Source organism: Gracilinanus agilis, chromosome 5 (assembly GCF_016433145.1).
Source record: "Gracilinanus agilis isolate LMUSP501 chromosome 5, AgileGrace, whole genome shotgun sequence".
NCBI lineage: Eukaryota > Metazoa > Chordata > Mammalia > Didelphimorphia > Didelphidae > Gracilinanus > Gracilinanus agilis.
The window spans coordinates 210,613,160-210,633,155 of NC_058134.1; the positions used below are offsets into that span (position 1 = coordinate 210,613,160).

General features: G+C 36.3%; 1 protein-coding gene across 1 annotated transcript in view; it reads left to right on the top strand.

The window, feature by feature from the left end:
* FBH1 (F-box DNA helicase 1) overlaps positions 1-19,996 on the top strand; it is an 87,995-nt gene that overhangs the window by 15,039 nt on the left and 52,960 nt on the right. The window contains exons 3-6 of the mRNA XM_044679100.1: positions 2,245-2,819; positions 4,415-4,545; positions 5,393-5,528; positions 8,342-8,532. Coding sequence (XP_044535035.1) covers positions 2,245-2,819; positions 4,415-4,545; positions 5,393-5,528; positions 8,342-8,532 — 1,033 coding nt within the window. The remainder of the gene's footprint in view (positions 1-2,244; positions 2,820-4,414; positions 4,546-5,392; positions 5,529-8,341; positions 8,533-19,996) is intronic.

Sequence of the window (19,996 nt, forward strand, 5' to 3'; positions counted from 1 at the left end):
TTACCGGTTCAAAAGGTATGAGCAGTTTTATAGCCCTTTGGGTGTAGTTCCAAATTGTCTTCCAGAATGCTTGGATCAGTTCCAAGTTCTGAAGTTCTGTTATAGTGGTGGCTGCTAAGTCATGTGGGATCCTTACTTGTTCCTCAGTACTTGAATTCTTTCTGGTTACTTGTATTTTTTTATTTGACTTGGAAACTCTGGATTTTGACTGTGATATTCCTGAGAGTTTTCATTGTGGTATCTTTCAAGAGGTGACCAGAGGAGTTTCTTTTTCTTTTTTTTTTTCTGTCCTGTGATTCCAATATCTGGGCAGTTTTACAGATTTTTGAAATGGGATATCTAGCCTCTAGCTCTTGGGCATTCACATAGTCTTAACGATTCCTTAATTTTTCAAACCCTAATCCCTTTTCTAGATAATTTTTTTTGGTATGAGATAACCTTACATTTTCTTCTGCATTTTCAGTTTTTTGACTTTGTTTTAAATACTACTTTTTACTTCAGTGGCATCATTGACTTCTATTTGGTCCATTCTGATTTTCAGGGAGTTTGTTGCTTGGGCAAGATAATTCTTTGTTCAGTTCTTTCTTCCATAGTACTCATTTCTTTCCCCATTTTTTCCCCTTACGTACTCTTATTCATTTATAAAAACATTTTAAGCTCTTAAAATTTTTGTTTCATTTCTTCCAAGATTCTAGTTGACTTTGTACCCAAGTTATGTTTTTCTCTGAGGCATTGTTTGTAGATATTTTGGAGTCATTTTCTTCTGCATTTGTGTCTTGAGCTTTCCCGCTACCCTAATAGCTCTTAATGGAAGGATTCTTTTTTGTTTCCTTATTCTTCCACCTGCTTCCCAACTTTAGACTTTGATGTTAGGGCTGGACTTTGTGGCACTGCTGAATGGAAAGTCTGGGCTGGTTCTCTTGCTGCTTTCTTTGTGGTATTGAACGTTGTGTTATTCTGGAATTGATTGCTGCCCCTCTCCCTTTCCCCCCCTCTTAGTCTGAGCCCTGCAGTTTCTTGACTTGGGTTTAGGTCTCTGCAGTAGCAGATTGTTGCTGGACTCTGTCCCTATCACAGCCAGCTAGAAGTTTCATTGGATCTGTGTGGTAGAATTAATTATAGGCTCTCCTTTGGTCTGGAATTCCTGCTCTCCTGGGCTGAATGATAGATGTAAGCCTCTACTCTGATCGTGGAGTATGAGTCACACTGCTGCTGCTGCTACTGCTGGCATTTCTCTCTCCAAACCCAGCGTAGGACCTCCCTACCTGAGAATCCCATTCTTCTTCACCGGTCTCCTCAACTTGCCGTAGATCTGTGACCCAGAACTGAGTAACAGGTGTCAAAATTGCCATTTGGCATCTGTCTTTGCTCCCTAGTGTCCATAAGGTCTCCCTCTCTGTGCTGAGCTAGCTGAACAATTGATTCATGGGGCCTTTTTCCTGGATTTTCCCATCAGGATTCAGTTTATTGCTTGTTCTTCTCTATTTGTTTAGAGATGTTTTGTGGAGGCGAACTCCCACCCTGGTTCCTACCACTCCTCCATCTTGGTTTCACCTCCACATCTTCATTATATCTTAATTCTTCCAATGTTTAACAAAGAGCCAGTGTGCTTCTCTGAATCTTAGTGACCAGACCTTTTCTTCATTGAGGCTCCTCTAAGATGTGAATTTCTTATAATAGGAGTAAGTCAGGAAGGACTTGGATTTTGGCCTAGGATGAGGTGAATGCATATAGCTTTTAATCTATGAATGTGACTGACCATATTTTTTTTTTCTCTTCAGCACTGAGGTGCTTAGTTTGCATCTTGTTATTCAGCACTTATTTAAATGTTCCCTAGTATGATATAGTATTTAGTACCAAATAACATATAGTGGTTCCTCACTTGCCTATATCTCAGGTCTAGTAACTTCTCCTTAAGGACTGTTTAATTTGTATCTTTGTATCTCCAGGACATAGAGAGCACTTTATTGACTGACTTAAAAAATGCTTGTTGTTTGACTGACTAACCAACTGACTAGATCTGTTTGCATCTCAAAATATGTCCACCTAAAGTCAAATGTAAATGGCATATGGATTTACTGTTTTGCATAGCCAGTCATTTCTAATCTTTCCTCTAATCCACTCCCTAGATAATTAGGAGGTAATTTGTGTGGTTAAAATGCACTAAATACTTATAAATGTTCTAGTAGTAGGATGATAGTCATCATTCATTTAATTTCTTTCCTCCTTGGTTTCTCCATGCAGCACTGAGGTTTCAGAGACGGATCACTGATTTCTTCCCAGTTATTCAACGATCATGCACCAATGACATGGCCCAAAGTGGCTCCCCTGACGAAAATAATACTGCTGCTGATGAAATGGCCTTTGCTTGTGCTTTGCCTCAAGAACATGAAGAGGAATCTAAAGTAGACACTTTGGGATCTGTTGCCACTTCTAGGAAGCGATGTCTCTCCTTTGACCAGGAAGGAAATGAAGTTACAGAAAGAAACCAGTGTGGTAGCGTTGCTAAGAAAAACCTTAAGGATCAATTACCTATGTCATCCACAGATCTTGAGGAAGTGAAATGGGAAGTGAATTGTTTCTTCCAGGTCCCAGTGGACCCCAAACAAAATAAGCAGGAAGATGAGGAAAATGGCCCTGAACCTGACCCTTATTATGGCCTTCTTGGAAACTTGCCCAGTCAGGAGCCTCAGTGCCACATTTGTAGTCTTCCCAGTGAAGTCCTGAGGCACATTTTTGGTTTCATCCCTATGGAAGATCTCTATAGGAACCTAAGCCTGGTGTGCCACCTTTGGAGGGAGATTATCAGCGACCCACTGGTAAGCAGAGTGCCATAGACTTGAAATGAAAGAAACTTTTCCTTTAAAAGCAAGTTTTTTTTCCATTGGTTGTATTTCAGGCAGGAGCCTTGATACTAAGATTTTTGTTTTTGTTTTTTATTATTTGTGTGGCTTGGCCTCTCTTTGGGGGATATTTTTTAAAAAATCATTTTATTTCCCCAATTATATGTAATAGCAATTTTAACATATATTTTCTGAAATTCCTCCCTTCTCTCTCCCCTCCCTGAGATAGTAAGTAATTTGACCTGGGCTATAATATAGTATGATTATGCAAAACATTTTCATGTTGGTCATGTTGTAAAAGACTACTTATATAAAACCAAAACCCCCAATCAAAACACAAATAAAGTAAAAAATAGTATACTTCCATCTGCATTCAGACTCTTTATCAGTTCTTTCTCTGAAGGTGATAGCATTATTTGTCATAAGACCTTTGTGGGGCATTTTTTGAGATTGATGCCATCCCATATTACCCCACAAAAAAATTTGTAGATACTATTGTGTGATTCAGCATACTTAAGGAAAATTCATCTAACCTAGTAGTAAATTTCTTACATTGGTAGTAGATTTCCATCTTTGTGACTTTGTATTCTTTCGGAATAATTTGATTATTCTTGGCTGACTCCTGAGAAAGGCTTGTAGGATATTTTGTGACATTTATATCTCATGTATGCCAGCCTTTGGGATTAGATCCATAACAAAAATTATACCTAACTTCATTTATGTAAAAATCTGAAAGTCAAGGAGTAGGGTGCAAAATAGACCAAAGTGAAGAGTGAATTGATTTAAAACACAAAGGATTTATGGGGAAATTGCTTGGCTTTAAGACTCCTGAGGAACAGAACTTTTGCCATACTTGAACTTTTGGCTTTTTGGTAGTTATTTCTGGCTCAAAATATTGGAGTTATTTTGTATTATGTTTCCTTGATACTTTTAATTGGTGTTAATTATGTAATTGATCAGGAAAGAATGGCCTGATGAGATATTTCTTCATTTGACTGATGGCTTTTTCAGAGGATGCTCATGTTTAGCCATGCACCTCTTCAAATGTAGCTCATAGCTAACACTTTCTAGCTTCTGATAGACATTTTCTTGAATGAAGTTAAATAGTACATATGCTAATACAGAAATATGTTTGCATGACTTCACATATATATAATGGATAGCATTTCTTATCTTTTCAGTGAGAGGAGAGAAAATTGAGGGAGGGAGAGAATTTGGAACTGAAAATATAAATAATTTTTTTTAAAGAAAAACAATGCTTTTTCCACAGTGTTTTATTTTAAGAAACTTTCATGTCTTTCATTTTATCTTTGTTGGTAGTCTCCAGGAGACTTAAGTTCATTTCTCTGTTTTATAGATGAGAAAACCGAAGTAGTGATGTCACAGTGAGAACTTATCCAAGATTATGCAGGAAATTAGTGGGAATAATACCAGGGCTATAATCAAGACTTCTGACTTTAGTAATGGGGAAGTAATTCTCTCTACTTGTGTCTTGAGCTCTAGGTAATCTCTTCTTTTCGATGTGCTGAACTCTGAGCTCTTTTGTTACCTTTAAATTCTCCATTCCACAGTTTATTCCTTGGAAGAAGCTGTACCATCGTTATGTGATGAATGAGGAACGAGCTATCAGTGAAGTGGAAAGTATCCTTTTGAACTATGCCATAACAAAGGAAGAGAACCTGTGTTTGTTGAACCTCATACGGTGAGTATGGGGTCTTAGACAAGTTTATTCCTCCACAAAGTCACACAAACAAAATGCAGAAAGTCCTATAAACTAAAGAAGCATATTCTCCCCTTAAGTCTTCTTCCCTTTTAAGCTATATATTTCAAGATATCTATTACAAAGTATATTAGGGGAATACTTCAGTCTGAAGACCTTTCCAGAATTACCTGACTAAAGAAAACTTTGCTATTAATTAGTGTCATAGTCGAAGAACTTTTTATTATATTATCCCCTTTTAAAGTTTGACCCATTTCTTTTTTTAAATAAAATTTTATTGATACATTTTGTTCTTATATTGCAAAAATTTATCCTAGTATTTCTCCCCCTCACTTCCAAAGAGCCATTCTCTACTAGAACAAAGATTTTTTTTTTTAAAGAAAGGGAGAAAAGGAAAAGAATCTATAAAACTAATTTATGCAAGTTGTCAGCTTCCGCAGAGTAGGGAGGTGGACTCTTAGCTCCTAACTCTTTCTTGGGGGCCATACTTGTTTTTTTTAACTCCTAAAACAGTGTCAAAAGTTTAGAGAATATCTCTGCTCAAAGATAGGATTTCCAAGCTAGTCCCCCTTTTCCCTCTGACTGGAATAGGATAATGATTTGGACTAAGGAAATGAAGAAGTCTTTGAGAATATTAAAAATGTAACTTCAAAATGCTTTGTATGAAGAGAGGTTTGTAAGGACAGGGCAGATTTCTGTCTCTTTGGCTTTTTCTATGCAAAGTACTTAGATTTAATTGATAAAAATTTTCTAGCAGCCTTATTATGCTTGTTCCACAGGCAATTATGACCACCTTCCACATTAACCCTGTTTTGTGGTTGTCCTACAGATACACAGTCAGTACTAAGTATGTGCAGCATGTCCATCCTGAGGAAGCGAGGTGCTGTTTGAAGGATCATCCTCTCTTCCCTCAGGCAGAGGCGTGCCTTCGTCACAAGATGCTTGATCTCTACAGTGCTCCTGGGGTATGTAGGAGGATTTGGGGAAAGAAGGCATTGTTATCTCTGAAGAAGAAGAGTATATATTGAGGAAAGAGTTCTGCTTAGAACACTTTGTATTATCGTAGTTCTTTCTTGAGTTTCATAATTCTTTGCTACTGTAATCTAGCATTTGGTTTTCTCCATGTCCCAGTGAAGCAATGAAAGACCATAGGACCATAGAACTTGAGAGTGGAAGTCTAATAGACTCTTCTAATAATGTCTTAATCTAGTGCCAGAATCCCTTTTGTAGCGTCTCTGACAGATAGTCATTTAACCTCTGCTTGATTTTGTAGTTATAGAGAGCTCATTATACTATGAGGCAGTTTGTTTAATTGTTTGAAAGCTCCAGTTGTATGGAAGGGTCAAGTTTCAATTTTGCTGCTTGCCACTGAAGAACTTGAGGGCTACATTTTTTTTTTTAAACCCTTACCTTCCATCTTGGAGTCAATACTGTGTATTGGCTCCAAGGCAGAAGAATGGTAAGGGTAGGCAATGGGGGTCAAGTGACTTGCCCAGGGTCACACAGCTGGGAAGTGTCTGAGGCCAGATTTGAACCTAGGACCTCCCATCTCTAGGCCTGGCTCTCAATCCACTGAGCTACCCAGCTGCCCCTTTTAGGGCTACGTTTGAGAGAGAATGTGAAAGAAATTCCAGAGATGAAGCCCATCAGAAGAAAATACTTTTTCTGACTCTAGATTGAGTTGGGAGAAGACCTTTCAATCCCTAGTTTTTTGTTGTTCAGTCATTTCAGTTGGATCTAACTCTGTGACCTCATTTGTGGTTTTCTTGACAAAGATACTAGAGAGATTTGCTATATTCTTCTCCAGTCTATTTTACAAATGAAAAACTTGTCAATCTCTAGTACTCAGAGTTAATGGACTTGGTTGATAGTTTACAGATAATCTTGCCTTCTGTGTGATAACTGGGTAAATCACTTAATATTTTCTGGCCTTCACTTTTTCATCTGTATAATGAGAGGGTTGGACTAGACAAACTTTAGATTAACTAGAAAAAGTTTCCTTCTAGTTCTAAAACACTTAACTGATTCTGGGATATGAGGATTCTAAATTGTTACTTGCCTAGAACCACATGGTGTTTGGCAGACGAAGTTAACATGCTTAGTTCTGGTCCTGTGATTGTCTCATTTGGATTAGAAATTTATTCTCAAGTATAATTGTGAAATGTATATGTAGCCCTAATACATAACTATCCTTAGAGTGGAAAAAGCAGTCACATAATAAGCTTTTGCTATTATTAATTAAAGAAATTGTTGATGAGCTGGGTAGCTCTGTATTGAGAGCCAGGCCTAGAGACAGGAGGTCCTAGGTTCAAATCCAGCCTCAGATACTTCCCAGCTGTGTGACCCTGGGCAAGTCACTTGACCCCCATTGCCCACCCTTACCACCCTTCCACATAGAGCCAATACACAGAAGTTAAGGGTTTAAAAAAATGTAAAAAAAATATATATATATATAAAAAGAAATTGTTGATGATAGCAGTTCAAGGACTATATTCTTTAATAAGGAGTCAGTTTAGCAGCATTAACACAAAATATATGTTTTCTTTCTTTCTTTTTTTTTTTTTTAAACCCTTGTACTTCGGTGTATTGTCTCATAGGTGGAAGAGTAGTAAGGGTGGGCAGTGGGGGTCAAGTGACTTGCCCAGGGTCACACAGCTGGGAAGTGGCTGAGGCTGGGTTTGAATCTAGGACCTCCTGTCTCTAGGCCTGACTCTCACTCCACTGAGCTACCCAGCTGCCCCAAAATATATGTTTTCTAATGAGTTGATTATTTTACATGCAAATATGATTTTGCCTTTAGTTTAAGAAGAACTTTAACAAAAAAATGTGCTAATAGTTATAGGTTTGTGTGTGATATTCTCTGACTAAATGATAGGAGGAAACATACTTAAACTTTTATCTCCTCCAGGAACTACCTCAGTTCTTGGCATACAATAATAATATGTTAATATCTTTGAATTTGTTGACTATTACCTCCATAACGAAGAACTTGCAATTCAGTGTGGCCGAAAAATTGATTTTAACTCTTATCATAAGGCACCTATATTATATTTTGTTTTCAGTTGTGTCCAAACCCCATTTTGGGATTTTCTTGATAAAGGTATAGGAGTGGCTTATTTCCTTCTTCAGTTCATTTTACATGTAAGGGTGAAAAAGGGGTCCTCTGGAGACCATCTTTAATATATTGAAGCCATAAAACCCCTTTTTCACCCTTGCATTTAGAAGAGAAAACTGAGGCAAATAAGGTTAAGTGACTTGCCCCAGGGCCACATAGCTAGTAAGTGTCTGTGGCCAGATTTGAACTTGGGAAGAGGAGTCTTCCAGGCCTGGCATTCTATCCATTGCCCTACCTAACTGCTCCTTGTTGTGTGGGGCATGCAATAGTCACTCAATAATTGTTGATATCACTATATTAGATTGGACCTCTTATCTGATAGTCCCAAAGATCTCATGCTGAAATAAAGTAACCAATGAAATAATATCCTATAGAGACTTTAAAACATGAAAGCAGCAATCCATTGTACCATCAGTCAGGCTCTGAGAAGAAGAGGCAATGCCATTTCAGAGCTGAAAGCTAACATTGGAAAAAACATCTCTTTCTTTGGTGACTGGGTTGAGACAGGGCCATTGTCTTTAACATTTAGAATGTGTAGAATTGGTTGATAGCTGACAGGTAGCACATCAACCTAGTACTTCTTTAAGGTATGGGCTGACTAACTTGGCTTCCATTAAATACAGCGTGTATTCTCTTTTCCCTCCCTTGTTCTTTTTTCCACAGGGGATCAGTGTGTGGGCCTTAATAGCAACAATCATACTTCTCTCCAGCAACATGAGTGACATTCAGAGGCTGTTAACCTGTTTTAAGAGGCCCAGCTCCCCGGTGACCATATTAGACATCACTGAGACTCTGTACTGTATGGCGGTATTGCTGCTTGCCATGAGAGAGAAGGGGATTAAAATTAGCAACAGGTGAAACGGGGGGGGGGGGGGGGGGGAAGAGGGGAAAATTAATTTCTTAAGCTGAGAAAACCAAGTTTGAATGCTTGAAATTTGTCAAACTTGTCTTTCGTTTAGTGAAAGTCTTCTTTAAACTTGGAAATAGAGTTGGAACATCAAATTGCTAAGGAATTTTTCCTGATTTTTCTTTTTGCTGTGGTGTTGTACATACAGAGCACTGGTCTGAAGACTGAAGCACAAATTCTAACTTTTTTTTATGTGTCTTAGCCAGATCTCTCAGGTTACACATTTGCCACATGGAAAATATTTTTCAGTGTTGTATAATTATTACATCTTTTTTTTATTCTCATTTTCATTCTTTCCTTATCTACTATCTCTTATCATTTGCCTTTAGATATGTTTAGGTCTACCCAGTCCTCAAAAATATCTTCACTTGATTATGCATACTATCTCCTCAGGCTTTTCTCCTGTGATTATATCCAATGTTATCCCTTCACTGTCAGACTTCTAGGAGAAAAAATATTTTATACTCACTGCCTCTTCTTTCTTACCATCCTTACTCATTTCTTAAGATTTACATTTTTTTAAATTACAAGCTTAACATAAACAAATATGGACATTTTTTAGGACATAAAGAAGGCAAATAAGATTCTGGAAATTTCTGTTAGAGTTAGTCTTTAAAAAAGTTTATTTAATTAATTTAGAATATTTTTTTCATAGCTATATGAATCATGTTCTTTCCCTTTCCTCCTCCCACCCTCCTCCCATAGTCAAAAAGCAATTCCACTGGGTTTTACATATGTCATTGAGCAAGACCTATTTCCATATTGTTAGTATTTGCACTAGGGTTATTGTTTAGAATCTACATCCCCTATCATATCCCCATTGAACCATGTGATCAAGCTAGAGTTAGTCTTTTAAAAAATGTGTTAAATTTACTATCTTGCTAAAAAAAAAAAAATTACCGTGTCTACTTAACTGTTTGGCTTTCTTTGTACTTTTAAAAATGTTTTATTGATGTCCTTTTTTCAGTTATTTTTTTACTGTCTCTCTTTGAACCACCTCCTTTGTTTTACCAAATAAGTATAATGAAGCTAAATCATTTAGTACATTTCATGTCTGAAAATTTGTTATTTAAAAAAAAAATTATTTTAATTGCATTCCTTCCTACCTCTTTCCCCTTCTAACCTCCCCCTCCATTGAGAAAGCAAAAAACACCCCCAAACAAATCCTTGTAACATAAATGCATAGTCAAGCAAAAAATCTCACATTGGACATGTGCCAAAAAAAATTACATTTCAGTTTGTTCCATTACCCTCTGGAATCATAGTTGGTCATTGTCATAATCAGAGTTCTTAAGTCTTTCAAAGTTGATTATCTTTACAATATTATTGTTATAGTATACAATACCCTCCTACTTCTGCTTATTTCACTCTGCGTTATTTCAAATAGGTGCTCTCAAGTTTTTTTGAAACTCATTCATTGTTTCTTATAACATGATAGTATTTCATCATATTCAACATCATAATTTGTTCAGCTATTCTCAAACTGATGTGTACTTCTTCAGTTTCTAATTCTTTACCACCATATATAGAACTACTATGAATATTTTTGTACATGTGAATTCTTTTCTTAGCTTTCTTTAGTGTATTGTAACAAATAAAATTAATATAGTAGGATATAATTAAAAATATTAAGGGTTTATTAACAGCCATATTGATAATTAAAAAGAACCATGTTCCCGCTAAGATCTAATTTGAATGGTCTGCCATTCCTTCCTGTTGGCTGCTTCCTAGAAAAAATCATATCAATCAAGTTCTCTCTATTTAAGCTTCTCTTTACGTTGGCTCACATCACCACATAAGAAGGAAGCCCATTGAATCATGGGAAATGTAGTGTGAAATGAGATCCAAATGTCCACAGGAAGTTTAGACCAGAGACCTCAAAGTAAGTTTGAGGGTTCCCAGATTTCCAATATCACATTCCCCGCTGAGAGCGGAGAGAGACTGGTCTCCTCGAATGCTCTTGTAAACATAACTTTAAATTACAAAAATTTGGGGATAAAAGAAAAGAGGACAAAAACAATGAACCAATGATTGCTAGCCACATTGACAAAAAGCCAATTAGGGGAAGTCCCCTTTGGCAAAAGAGTGTATATTCAAAACAAATGCATTCAACTCCCCATAGTTCAATCAACTGCACCCCAAAGTTCATTTTGGATCTTCATGATCCAGTGAAGGCTCTTCAGGCATCTTCATGGTGCCTTCTCCAAACAGGTTCATTGTCTGGATTCTGGGGAGATGGCAAATTTCTTATCCTAAAATTACTCTCAAAGAATTTAAAGTTTACATTATAGATTATAAAACTTACATTCCCTTTTGAGGAGAATGATACATTCCCCATGAAATTACTCTCAAAAGAGTTAAAATTTTACATTATATATTATAATACAGACATTATGATTATAAAACTTACACATCCCCCTGAGGAGAATCAATAACACATTCTCCCCTGAAGGAGAGTTAAGGCTAACAACCAGATCAGCCATGGATACATGGCTGAGTTTTGGGGGTTATGTAAAATCAATTGGCAAAAGAAAAAAAATAAAAAACTAAAAGAGAAAAAATTAACTTGTGAATGAAATGTAAAATGTCAAAGTCTTATGTAAGGAAAAAAAATAAACTTATAACAGGTCCTTGAATCAAGGCCCAATTGAAGTGATTTAAACAGTTTGCAATTTCCCATTCAGGAGCCAGGACTACAGAAAGTTGCCATTCTATATATAAGAGAAATAATAGGACCAAATATGTGTGCAAGGGAAATGTCTTTCCCTGGTCTGATTGCCTGCACCTTCTCAGGGATGAGCCATAATGATAGCCAATCTTAGGTTCTCAGCTAGGCAATGAAGCTCAGGGGAAGTCCGGTCTCTTAACATATGTCAGAAAAGCTGCAACCCTGAATCTCAAACACTAGTTTCAAGCCCTTCAGTATTGGCATAGAACTTCCTCAATCCATGGTCTGCATGACCTTTTGCTCCTTGGCACTTTGCAGATTCTCAGTCGGTCTCCATGACCTTGTGGCTCTTTTTGCTCCCTTCTCCTGGAATCAGACAGAGAGACATTAATCACAGTCCCATAATATTTACCAATAATTGGCAGGTTACCATAGTCTAAGGCTTTTTGGGTATGCATTAATATTATACCAAATATATATTTATATTAAACTTATATTACTGTAAAATCAAAAAAGGATTAACATTGATTATATGTACTTTCAGTACAAAAATGAGAAAAAGGGAAAAAATTAAAAAACCTCAAATATTGTATTGTTCATAGAAGAGAAAAATGATAAAAGAATGTTTTAAAAATCAAATATATATAGCTTAGAATTAGTGAAGGGTTTCTCACCCAAAAATGAGATCCATTTCCTTATAAGCTTTTCCATGAACTGTGAGTGTAAATGGCTTTCATAAAATAGCACATTCATAATGCACATTCAAATAAAGCACCATAATTTCCAACAATACATTTAAAGATAATAGCAAACAAACCCATTATTATAACCACTTGCTATGATGCTAAAAAAATTGTATACTTGACACAAATTCAACAGGTATAGTAAATCATTCAGCCTTGGCTGAGATATTTTCTTAACAAACTCTATTATTGCCTCCATGGCAGTTGTGGAGCAGAGCCTAAAAAAAAAAATCTGATTAAAAAAAAAACTTCTGGGTCCAAGTTATCCTCAGGAATTCTAGATCCTTCTGATGGGAAAGCAACCCAAAACAAAGAGACAAAACATCAAGCTCCTGTAGGAGCTCTCCTGGCTTCCTGTGTAATATACAAAAGCTTGGGTAGGAAACTTCCTTTTGTTTCCTCTACCCCTTTAAGACAACATTCTTTATAATAAATATATAAAACCTTATCATTAATACAGAAGGGTACTAGGCATCTAAAGTCAATTCCAAAGACCCTTTATGAAATTATAATTTAAATTCTCAAGGCATCATAGTCTTCAAGGTTGTATACAATTATCAAGATTGAATAAAAACTTAAGGCATGTGATCCTATAGTTGAAATGACAAATCTAGTATGCATCAGGCTTACGGGCTTTTTTACAACTTAAAAAACGTTTAAGATGTTCATAAATCGTACAGATGACTACAGGTAAACTTAAAAAAAATTGAAACCTTAAAGAAATCAGGAAATACAATATAAGGAACAGATTACAAGCAATGCAGTCAAAAACCCTTTTTACCAATTCTAATAGATTTGTTCACTATTTGAGAGCTATAGTAAAATCATGAACAGAATTAATCTAGCAGCCAAAACTTCATTAGCTTAAATGATGCAGTGTAACAGAAAAATCAATGTAAAACAACAAAATTAAATCACAAAACAACAATCAGCAAAATATAATAAGATACAGAGACTTAAAAAAAACCACCATGCAGTCTGAGGTTTTAAAATCCACTTCTGGTCCAATTCAAGGTCCTTCTAACTGAGCTCTGTACTGAGCAGAGTGTGGATGACTCCATGAGGGTATATAGTTTAAAGCCTTGATCAGGCCAGCGTGTGTAGTGGGGGTGAATCCCTCCCCTGAGTTTCAGGCAAGATAATCGCAAGGAATAGTTTGAAATAGGCACTGCAGCCCATGCTTGCCATTCCACTTACTGTTTGAAGAGTAAAAGCTAGGGCCCACATGGAAATCAACTGAGGTAGGGCCTAGAGAAAGCCGCAGGTTGGAGATCCCACGTGGAGGGCTTGTGGGGGAGGACTAGGTCAGGTTTTAGAAGAACCACGTGGAGGGCGTTAGAGGAATAGAAGCTCCCTTCAGGTTAAAAGTCATTAATGTCGGGGAAGCTGGGTAGCTCAGTGGATTGAGAGTTAGGCCTAGAGACAGGAGGTCCTAGGTTCAAATCCGGCCTCAGACACTTCCTAGCTGTGTGACCCTGGGCAAGTCACTTGACCCCCATTGCCCACCCTTACTGCCCTTCCACCTAGGAACCAATACACAGAAGTTAAGGGTTTTTAAAAAAAAAAAAGATTTAAAAAAAAAAGTCATTAATGTCTACGAGGAAACACCCCTGGGACTGAAAGTCCCAGTGCATGCAATGAGAAAGAAGGGGTAGGGTTTCTTTGTATACTTCCCAAATCTTTTTTTTTTTTTTTTTTGACAGAAAAAACTCTTTAAAATTTTATTTATGCATTTTCTTTTTATACCATTGATTTTTTTAAAAACATTTATTAATATTTATTTTTTTGAAAAGTTAACATGGTTACATAATTCATACTCTTACTTTCCCCTTCACCCCCCTGAATTCACCCCCCCCCCCATGGCAGATGTGTATTTCCACAGGTTTTAACATGTGTCATTGATCAAGACCTATTTCCAAATTGTTGATAGTTGCGTTGGTGTGGTAGTTTCGAGTCTACATCCCCAATCATGTCCGCCTCAAGCCATGTGCTCAAGCAGTTGTTTTTCTTCTGTTTCCACTCCTGTAGTACTTCCTGTGAATGTGGGTAGCATTCTTTTCCATAAATCTCTCAGAATTGTTCTGGGTCATTGCATTGATGCTAGTACAGAAGTCCATTACATTCTATTTTACCACAGTATATCAGTCTTTGTGTACAAAGTTCTTCTGGCTCTGTTCCTTTCCCTGTGCATCAATTCCTGGAGGTCTTTCCAGTTCACATGGAATTCCTCCAGTTTATTATTCTTTTAAGCACAATAGTATTCCATCACCAGCATATACCACAATTTGTTCAGCCATTCCCCAAATGAAGGGCATACCCTCATTTTCCAGTTTTTTGCCACCACAAAAAGCGCAGCTATAAATATTTTCGTACAAGTCTATTTATCTATGATCTCTTTGGGGTACAAACCCAACAATAGTATGGCTGGATCAAAGGACAGGCATTCTTTTATGGCCCTTTGAGCATAGTTCCAAATTACCATCCAGAATGGTTGGATCAGTTCACAACTCCACCAGCATTCATTACTCTCCCCTTCTTTCATTTTAGCCAATCTGCTAGGTGTGAGGTGATACCTCAGAGTTGTTTTGATTTGCATTTCTCTAATTATTAGAGATTTAGAACACTTTCTCATGTGCTTATTGATAGTTTTGATTTCTTTATCTGAAAATTGCCTATTCATGTCTCTTTTGCCCATTTATCAATTGGGGAATGGCTTGATTTTTTATACAATTGGTTTAACTCCTTGTATATTTGAGTAATTAGACCCTGTCAGAGTTTTTTGTTATGAAGATTTTTTCCCCATTTGTTGTTTCCCTTCTGATTTTGGCTACATTGTTTTGGTTTGTACAAAAGCTTTTTAGTTTTATATAATCAAAATAATTTATTTTACATTTTGTAATTTTCTCTAACACTTGCTTGGTGTTAAAATGTTTTCTTTCCCAGAGATCTGACAAGTAAACTACTCTATGTTCACTTAACTTATTTATAGTTTCCCTCTTTATATTCAAGTCATTTACCCATTCTGAATTTATCTTGGTGTAGGGTGTGAGATGTTGATCTAAATTCTCTCCCATATTGTTTTCCAAATTTCCCAGCAGTTTTTGTCAAATAGTGGATTTTTGTCCCAAAAGTTGGGCTCTTTGGGTTTAGCATACACTGTCTTGCTGATGTCACTTACCCCAAGTCTATTCCACTGATCCTCCCTTCTGTCTCTTAGCCAGTACCATACTGTTTTGATGACTGCTGCTTTATAGTACAGTTTAATATCTGGTACTGCTAGGCCCCCTTCCTTCACATTTTTTTTCATTATTTTCCTTGATATTCTTGATCTTTTGTTATTCTAGATGAACTTTGTTATAGTTTTTCCTAATTCAGTAAAAAAGTTTTTTGGTAGTTTGATAGGTATGGCGCTAAATAGGTAAATTAATTTGGGTAGAATGGTCATTTTTATTATGTTAGCTTGTCCTACCCATGAGCAATCAATATTTTTCCAGTTGTTTAGATCTAGTTTTAATTGTTTGGAAAGTGTTTTTTAGTTGTTTTCGTATAATTGCTGTGTTTGTTTTGGTAGATAGATGCCTAAGTATTTTATATTGTCTAGGGTGATTTTAAATGGTGTTTCTCTTTCTACCTCTTGCTGCTGTGATGTGTTGGAAATATATAAAAATGCTGATGATTTATATGCATTTATTTTGTATCTTGCAACTTTGTTAAAGTTGTTGATTATTTCTACAAGCTTCTTAGTTGATTCTCTAGGATTTTTTAAGTAGACCATCATATCATCTGCAAAGAGTGATAGCTTAGTCTCCTCTTTGCCCACTTTGATACCTTCAATTTCTTTTTCTTCTCTAATTGCTACTGCTAATGTTTCTAGTACAATGTTAAATATTAGAGGAGATAATGGGCATCCTTGTTTTACTCCTGATCTTATTGGAAATGCTTCTAATTTATCCCCATTTCATATGATGCTTGTTGATGATTTTAAGTATATACTGTTTATTATTTTTAGGAAAGGTCTTTCTATTCCTATACTTTCCAGGGTTTTCAATAGGAATGGATGCTGTATTTTGTCAAAGGCTTTTCCAGCATCTATTGAGATAATCATGTGATTTTTGTTTGTTTTCTTGTTGATATGGTCAATTATGTGAATGGTTTTCCTAATGTTGAACCATCCTTGCATTCTTGGTATAAATTCCACCTGATCATGGTGGATGATCCTCTTGATCACTTGCTGGAGTCTCTTTGCTAATATTCTTTTTAAAATTTTTGCGTCTATGTTCATTAGGGAGATTGGTCTGTATGTTTCTTTCTCTGTTTTTGATCTCCCTGGCTTTGGAATCAGTACCATATTTGTGTCATAAAAGGAATTTGGTAGGACTCCTTCTTTACTTATATCAAATAATTTGTATAGTATTGGGATTAGTTGTCTTTTGAATGTCTGATAGAATTCACTTGTGACTCTATCAGGCGCTGGCGATTTTTTCTTAGGGAGTTCTTTGATGGCTTGTTCAATTTCTTTTTCTGATATGGGATTATTTAGGTATTCTATTTCTTCTGCTGTTAATCTAGGCAATTTGTATTTTTGTAAATATTCATCCATGTCTCCTAGGTTGCTATACTTATTGCCATATAATTGGGCGAAATAGTTTTTAATGATTGCCTTAATTTCCCCTTCATTAGAGGTGAGGTCTCCCTTTTCATCTTTGATACTGTCAATTTGGTTTTCTTCTTTCCTTTTTTTTATTAGATTGACCAGTATTTTGTCTATTTTATCTGTTTTTTCAAAATACCAGCTTCTAGTCTTATTTATTAATTCAATAGTTCTTTTACTTTTGATTTTATTAATTTCTCCCTTGATTTTTAGTATTTCTAATTTAGTTTTCATCTGGAGATTTTTAATTTGCTCGCTTTCTAATTTTTTAAGTTGCATGCCCAATTCATTAATCTCTGCCCTCCCTAATTTGTTAATATATGCACTCAAGGATATAAATTTCCCCCTGAGTACTGCTTTGGCTTCATCCCACAGAGTTTGGTAGGATGTCCCATCATTGTCATTCTCTTCAATGAAATTGTTGATTGTTTTTATGATTTCTTCTTTGACTAGCTGGTTTTGGAGAATCATATTATTTAATTTCCAATTAGTTTTTGATTTGCCTGTCCAGGTGCCCTTACTAATTATTGTTTTTATTATATTATGATCTGAGAAGATTACATTTATTATTTTTGCTCTTTTGCATTTGTTTGTGATGTTTCTATGCCCTATTACATGGTCAGTCTTTGTGAATGTACCATGTGCAACTGAAAAGAAGGTATATTCCTTTTTTTTCCTATTTATTTTTCTCCATATATCTATTAAGTCTAATTTTTCTAGGACTTCATTCACCTCTCTTACCTCTTTCTTATTTATTTTTTGGTTTGATTTATCTAGATCTGAAAGAGGGATATTTAGATCTCCCACTAGTATGGTTTTACTATCTATTTCCTTCTTGAGATCTGCCAGTTTCTCCTTTATGAATCTGGTTGTTCTGCCATTTGGTGCATACATATTGAGCAATGTTATTTCCTCATTGTCTATACTGCCTTTAATCAGGATGTAATGACCTTCCTTGTCTTTTTTGATCATATCTATTTTTACTTTGGCTTTGTCAGAGATCATAATAGCCACTCCTGCCTTCTTTTTCTCATTTGACGCCCAAAAGATTTTGCTCAAGCCCTGAACCTTAAACTTGTGTATGTCTACCTGCTTCATATGTTTTTCTTGTAGACAACATATGGTGGGATTTTGGTTTCTAATCCACTCTGCTATTTGCTTCCTTTTTATGGGCGAGTTCTACTTCCCAAATCTTAAACAATGGCAGCTGGGGTCCTCCGAGAAGCTCCAGAAGGTGGCTGGGGATCAGCCACAATGGCAGAGGCAGCAGCAGCATCTGGCAGGGCACTGGCATTTGGGTGGAGCATCAGGCATCCGAGGGGATGGGGAGTCAGAATTGGCAGGAACCTGTCAGATCTGTGGGAAAGGAATGAATTTAAGACTACACAAGAGATAGAGAACATTACAAAATGTAAAATGCTATGACTGATTATATCAAATTAAAAAGGTTTTGTATACATAAAACCAATGTAACCAAAATTAGAAGGAAAACAACAAACTGGGAAAACTTTTATAATAAAACTCTCTTGACAAAGGTTTAATTTCCCAAATATATAAGGACTTAAGTCAAATTTACAGCAAATCAAGCCATTCCCCAATCGACAGATGATCAAGGAACATGAATAGGCAGTTTTCACATGAAGAAAAGTTCCGTGATCTTTAGGGCACAGTGCCAAGCAGATATTAAAATGCTTATTCTTTAATGTCATTTCCACTTTATCTGAGAAATTCATTACAAAGACTTTTTAAAGTCATTTATCAGCTTCTTTTCTAATTTTAGCTATATTGACTTTATGTAAAGCCTTTTCAATTTTATGTAATTAAAAATTTTCCATTTTGCCTCTGAAACCCTATCTCTGGTCATGAATTCTTCTATCTGTAAATCTTTCTTCCTCTGATTTGTTTATATCATCACCCTTTTTATCTAAATCGTGTACCCATTTGGAACTTTATCTGTGATATGCTGAAGTAGCCCTAGTTTTTGCCAGAGTGCTTTCTAGTTTTAACAGTTGTTGAAGAATGAGTATTTTCAACAGAAATAGTGCTGTTTAGAAGAGGGATGAATTTTTTGGGAAATGTTAAGTTCTCTTTTGGACATTCTGATAACTCTGAGGCATCTAATTTGAAAATCTCCTAGGCATTTCGTGATGTGAGATGAGCTCAGGAGAGAGAGACTAGTATTGGTACAAATCTGAGAGTCATCTGTGTAGATATGGGAGCTCATAAGGTCATTGAGAATGTAGAGAGCAAAGCCAGGAAGGGAGCAGGATAGAGCTCTGGGGATAAACCCTCCAGTGTAGGCTCCATATGGGTGATGATCCAGCAAAATAGACTGAAAAGGAGGGATTAGATATGCTAGAGGAGAACCAAAAGCAAGCAGTGTCCAAAAAATCTGTAGAGGAGAAAATATCTTGAAAGTGATCAAGTTTCAAATGCCAGAGAGGTCAAGAAGGATAAGGATTGAGAAATGACCGTTTCCTAGTCAGTAAAGCTTGTAACTTCAGTCATCCATATTTCTCTCTTCTCTCATCCTCACGGCTCACATATAATCAATTGCCATGTATTATTGCTCTTAGATTCACATCATCTCTGGCATTTCTCCACTTACACAGCCACTGTTTTAGTTCAGGCCCTTATCACTTTTTGCTTGGATTATTCTTACCTCCATATTGATCTTTGCTTGCAGTCTCTCTTTTCTATACTCCTTCCATGTAGCTGCTAAAATAATCATCCCAATCATTCTATCAGTTAATCAAGCATTTATTAAATGCTGACTACATACATATCATCTAGTCCTTTGCTAGATGCTGGGGATAAAAAGGTACTATGAAAGAATCTCTGCTTTTAAGAAGCTTACATTTTAATGAAGGAAACAGCATTTACATAGGCATACCTATGCAGATATATAGGCATGTCAAAAAAAAAAAAAAAAAAAAAGCGCTAACTTTGGAGGGGAAGGTACATGTTTGGCCATGCCAATAATCTCTCAGTGCCCTTTGGATTGCACCCAGGATAAAACACAAACTACTCAGACTGCCACTTAAGACTTTCTGCAACTTGATATCAACTTAGAACTTCCTGTTTTCCAAACCTTATGCTCCATATCCATGCTGTCTGCTTTTCTATAAGCCATCCTTTCCTCTTCTCCTTCAATCTACATTCTCTCCCCAATACCCCGTGCCTGAAATGTGGTCCCTTCTCTGATTTAAAATCTACATTTTCCTTCAAAACTTAACAAGAATGCTAACTCTTTTTGTGAAGACTTCCCTGATGTCCTGATATAGTGTGTGTGAGGTTTGGGATTCCAAAGTACAGTGTAAGGAAGGCCTGGAGCATCACAAATCAATAA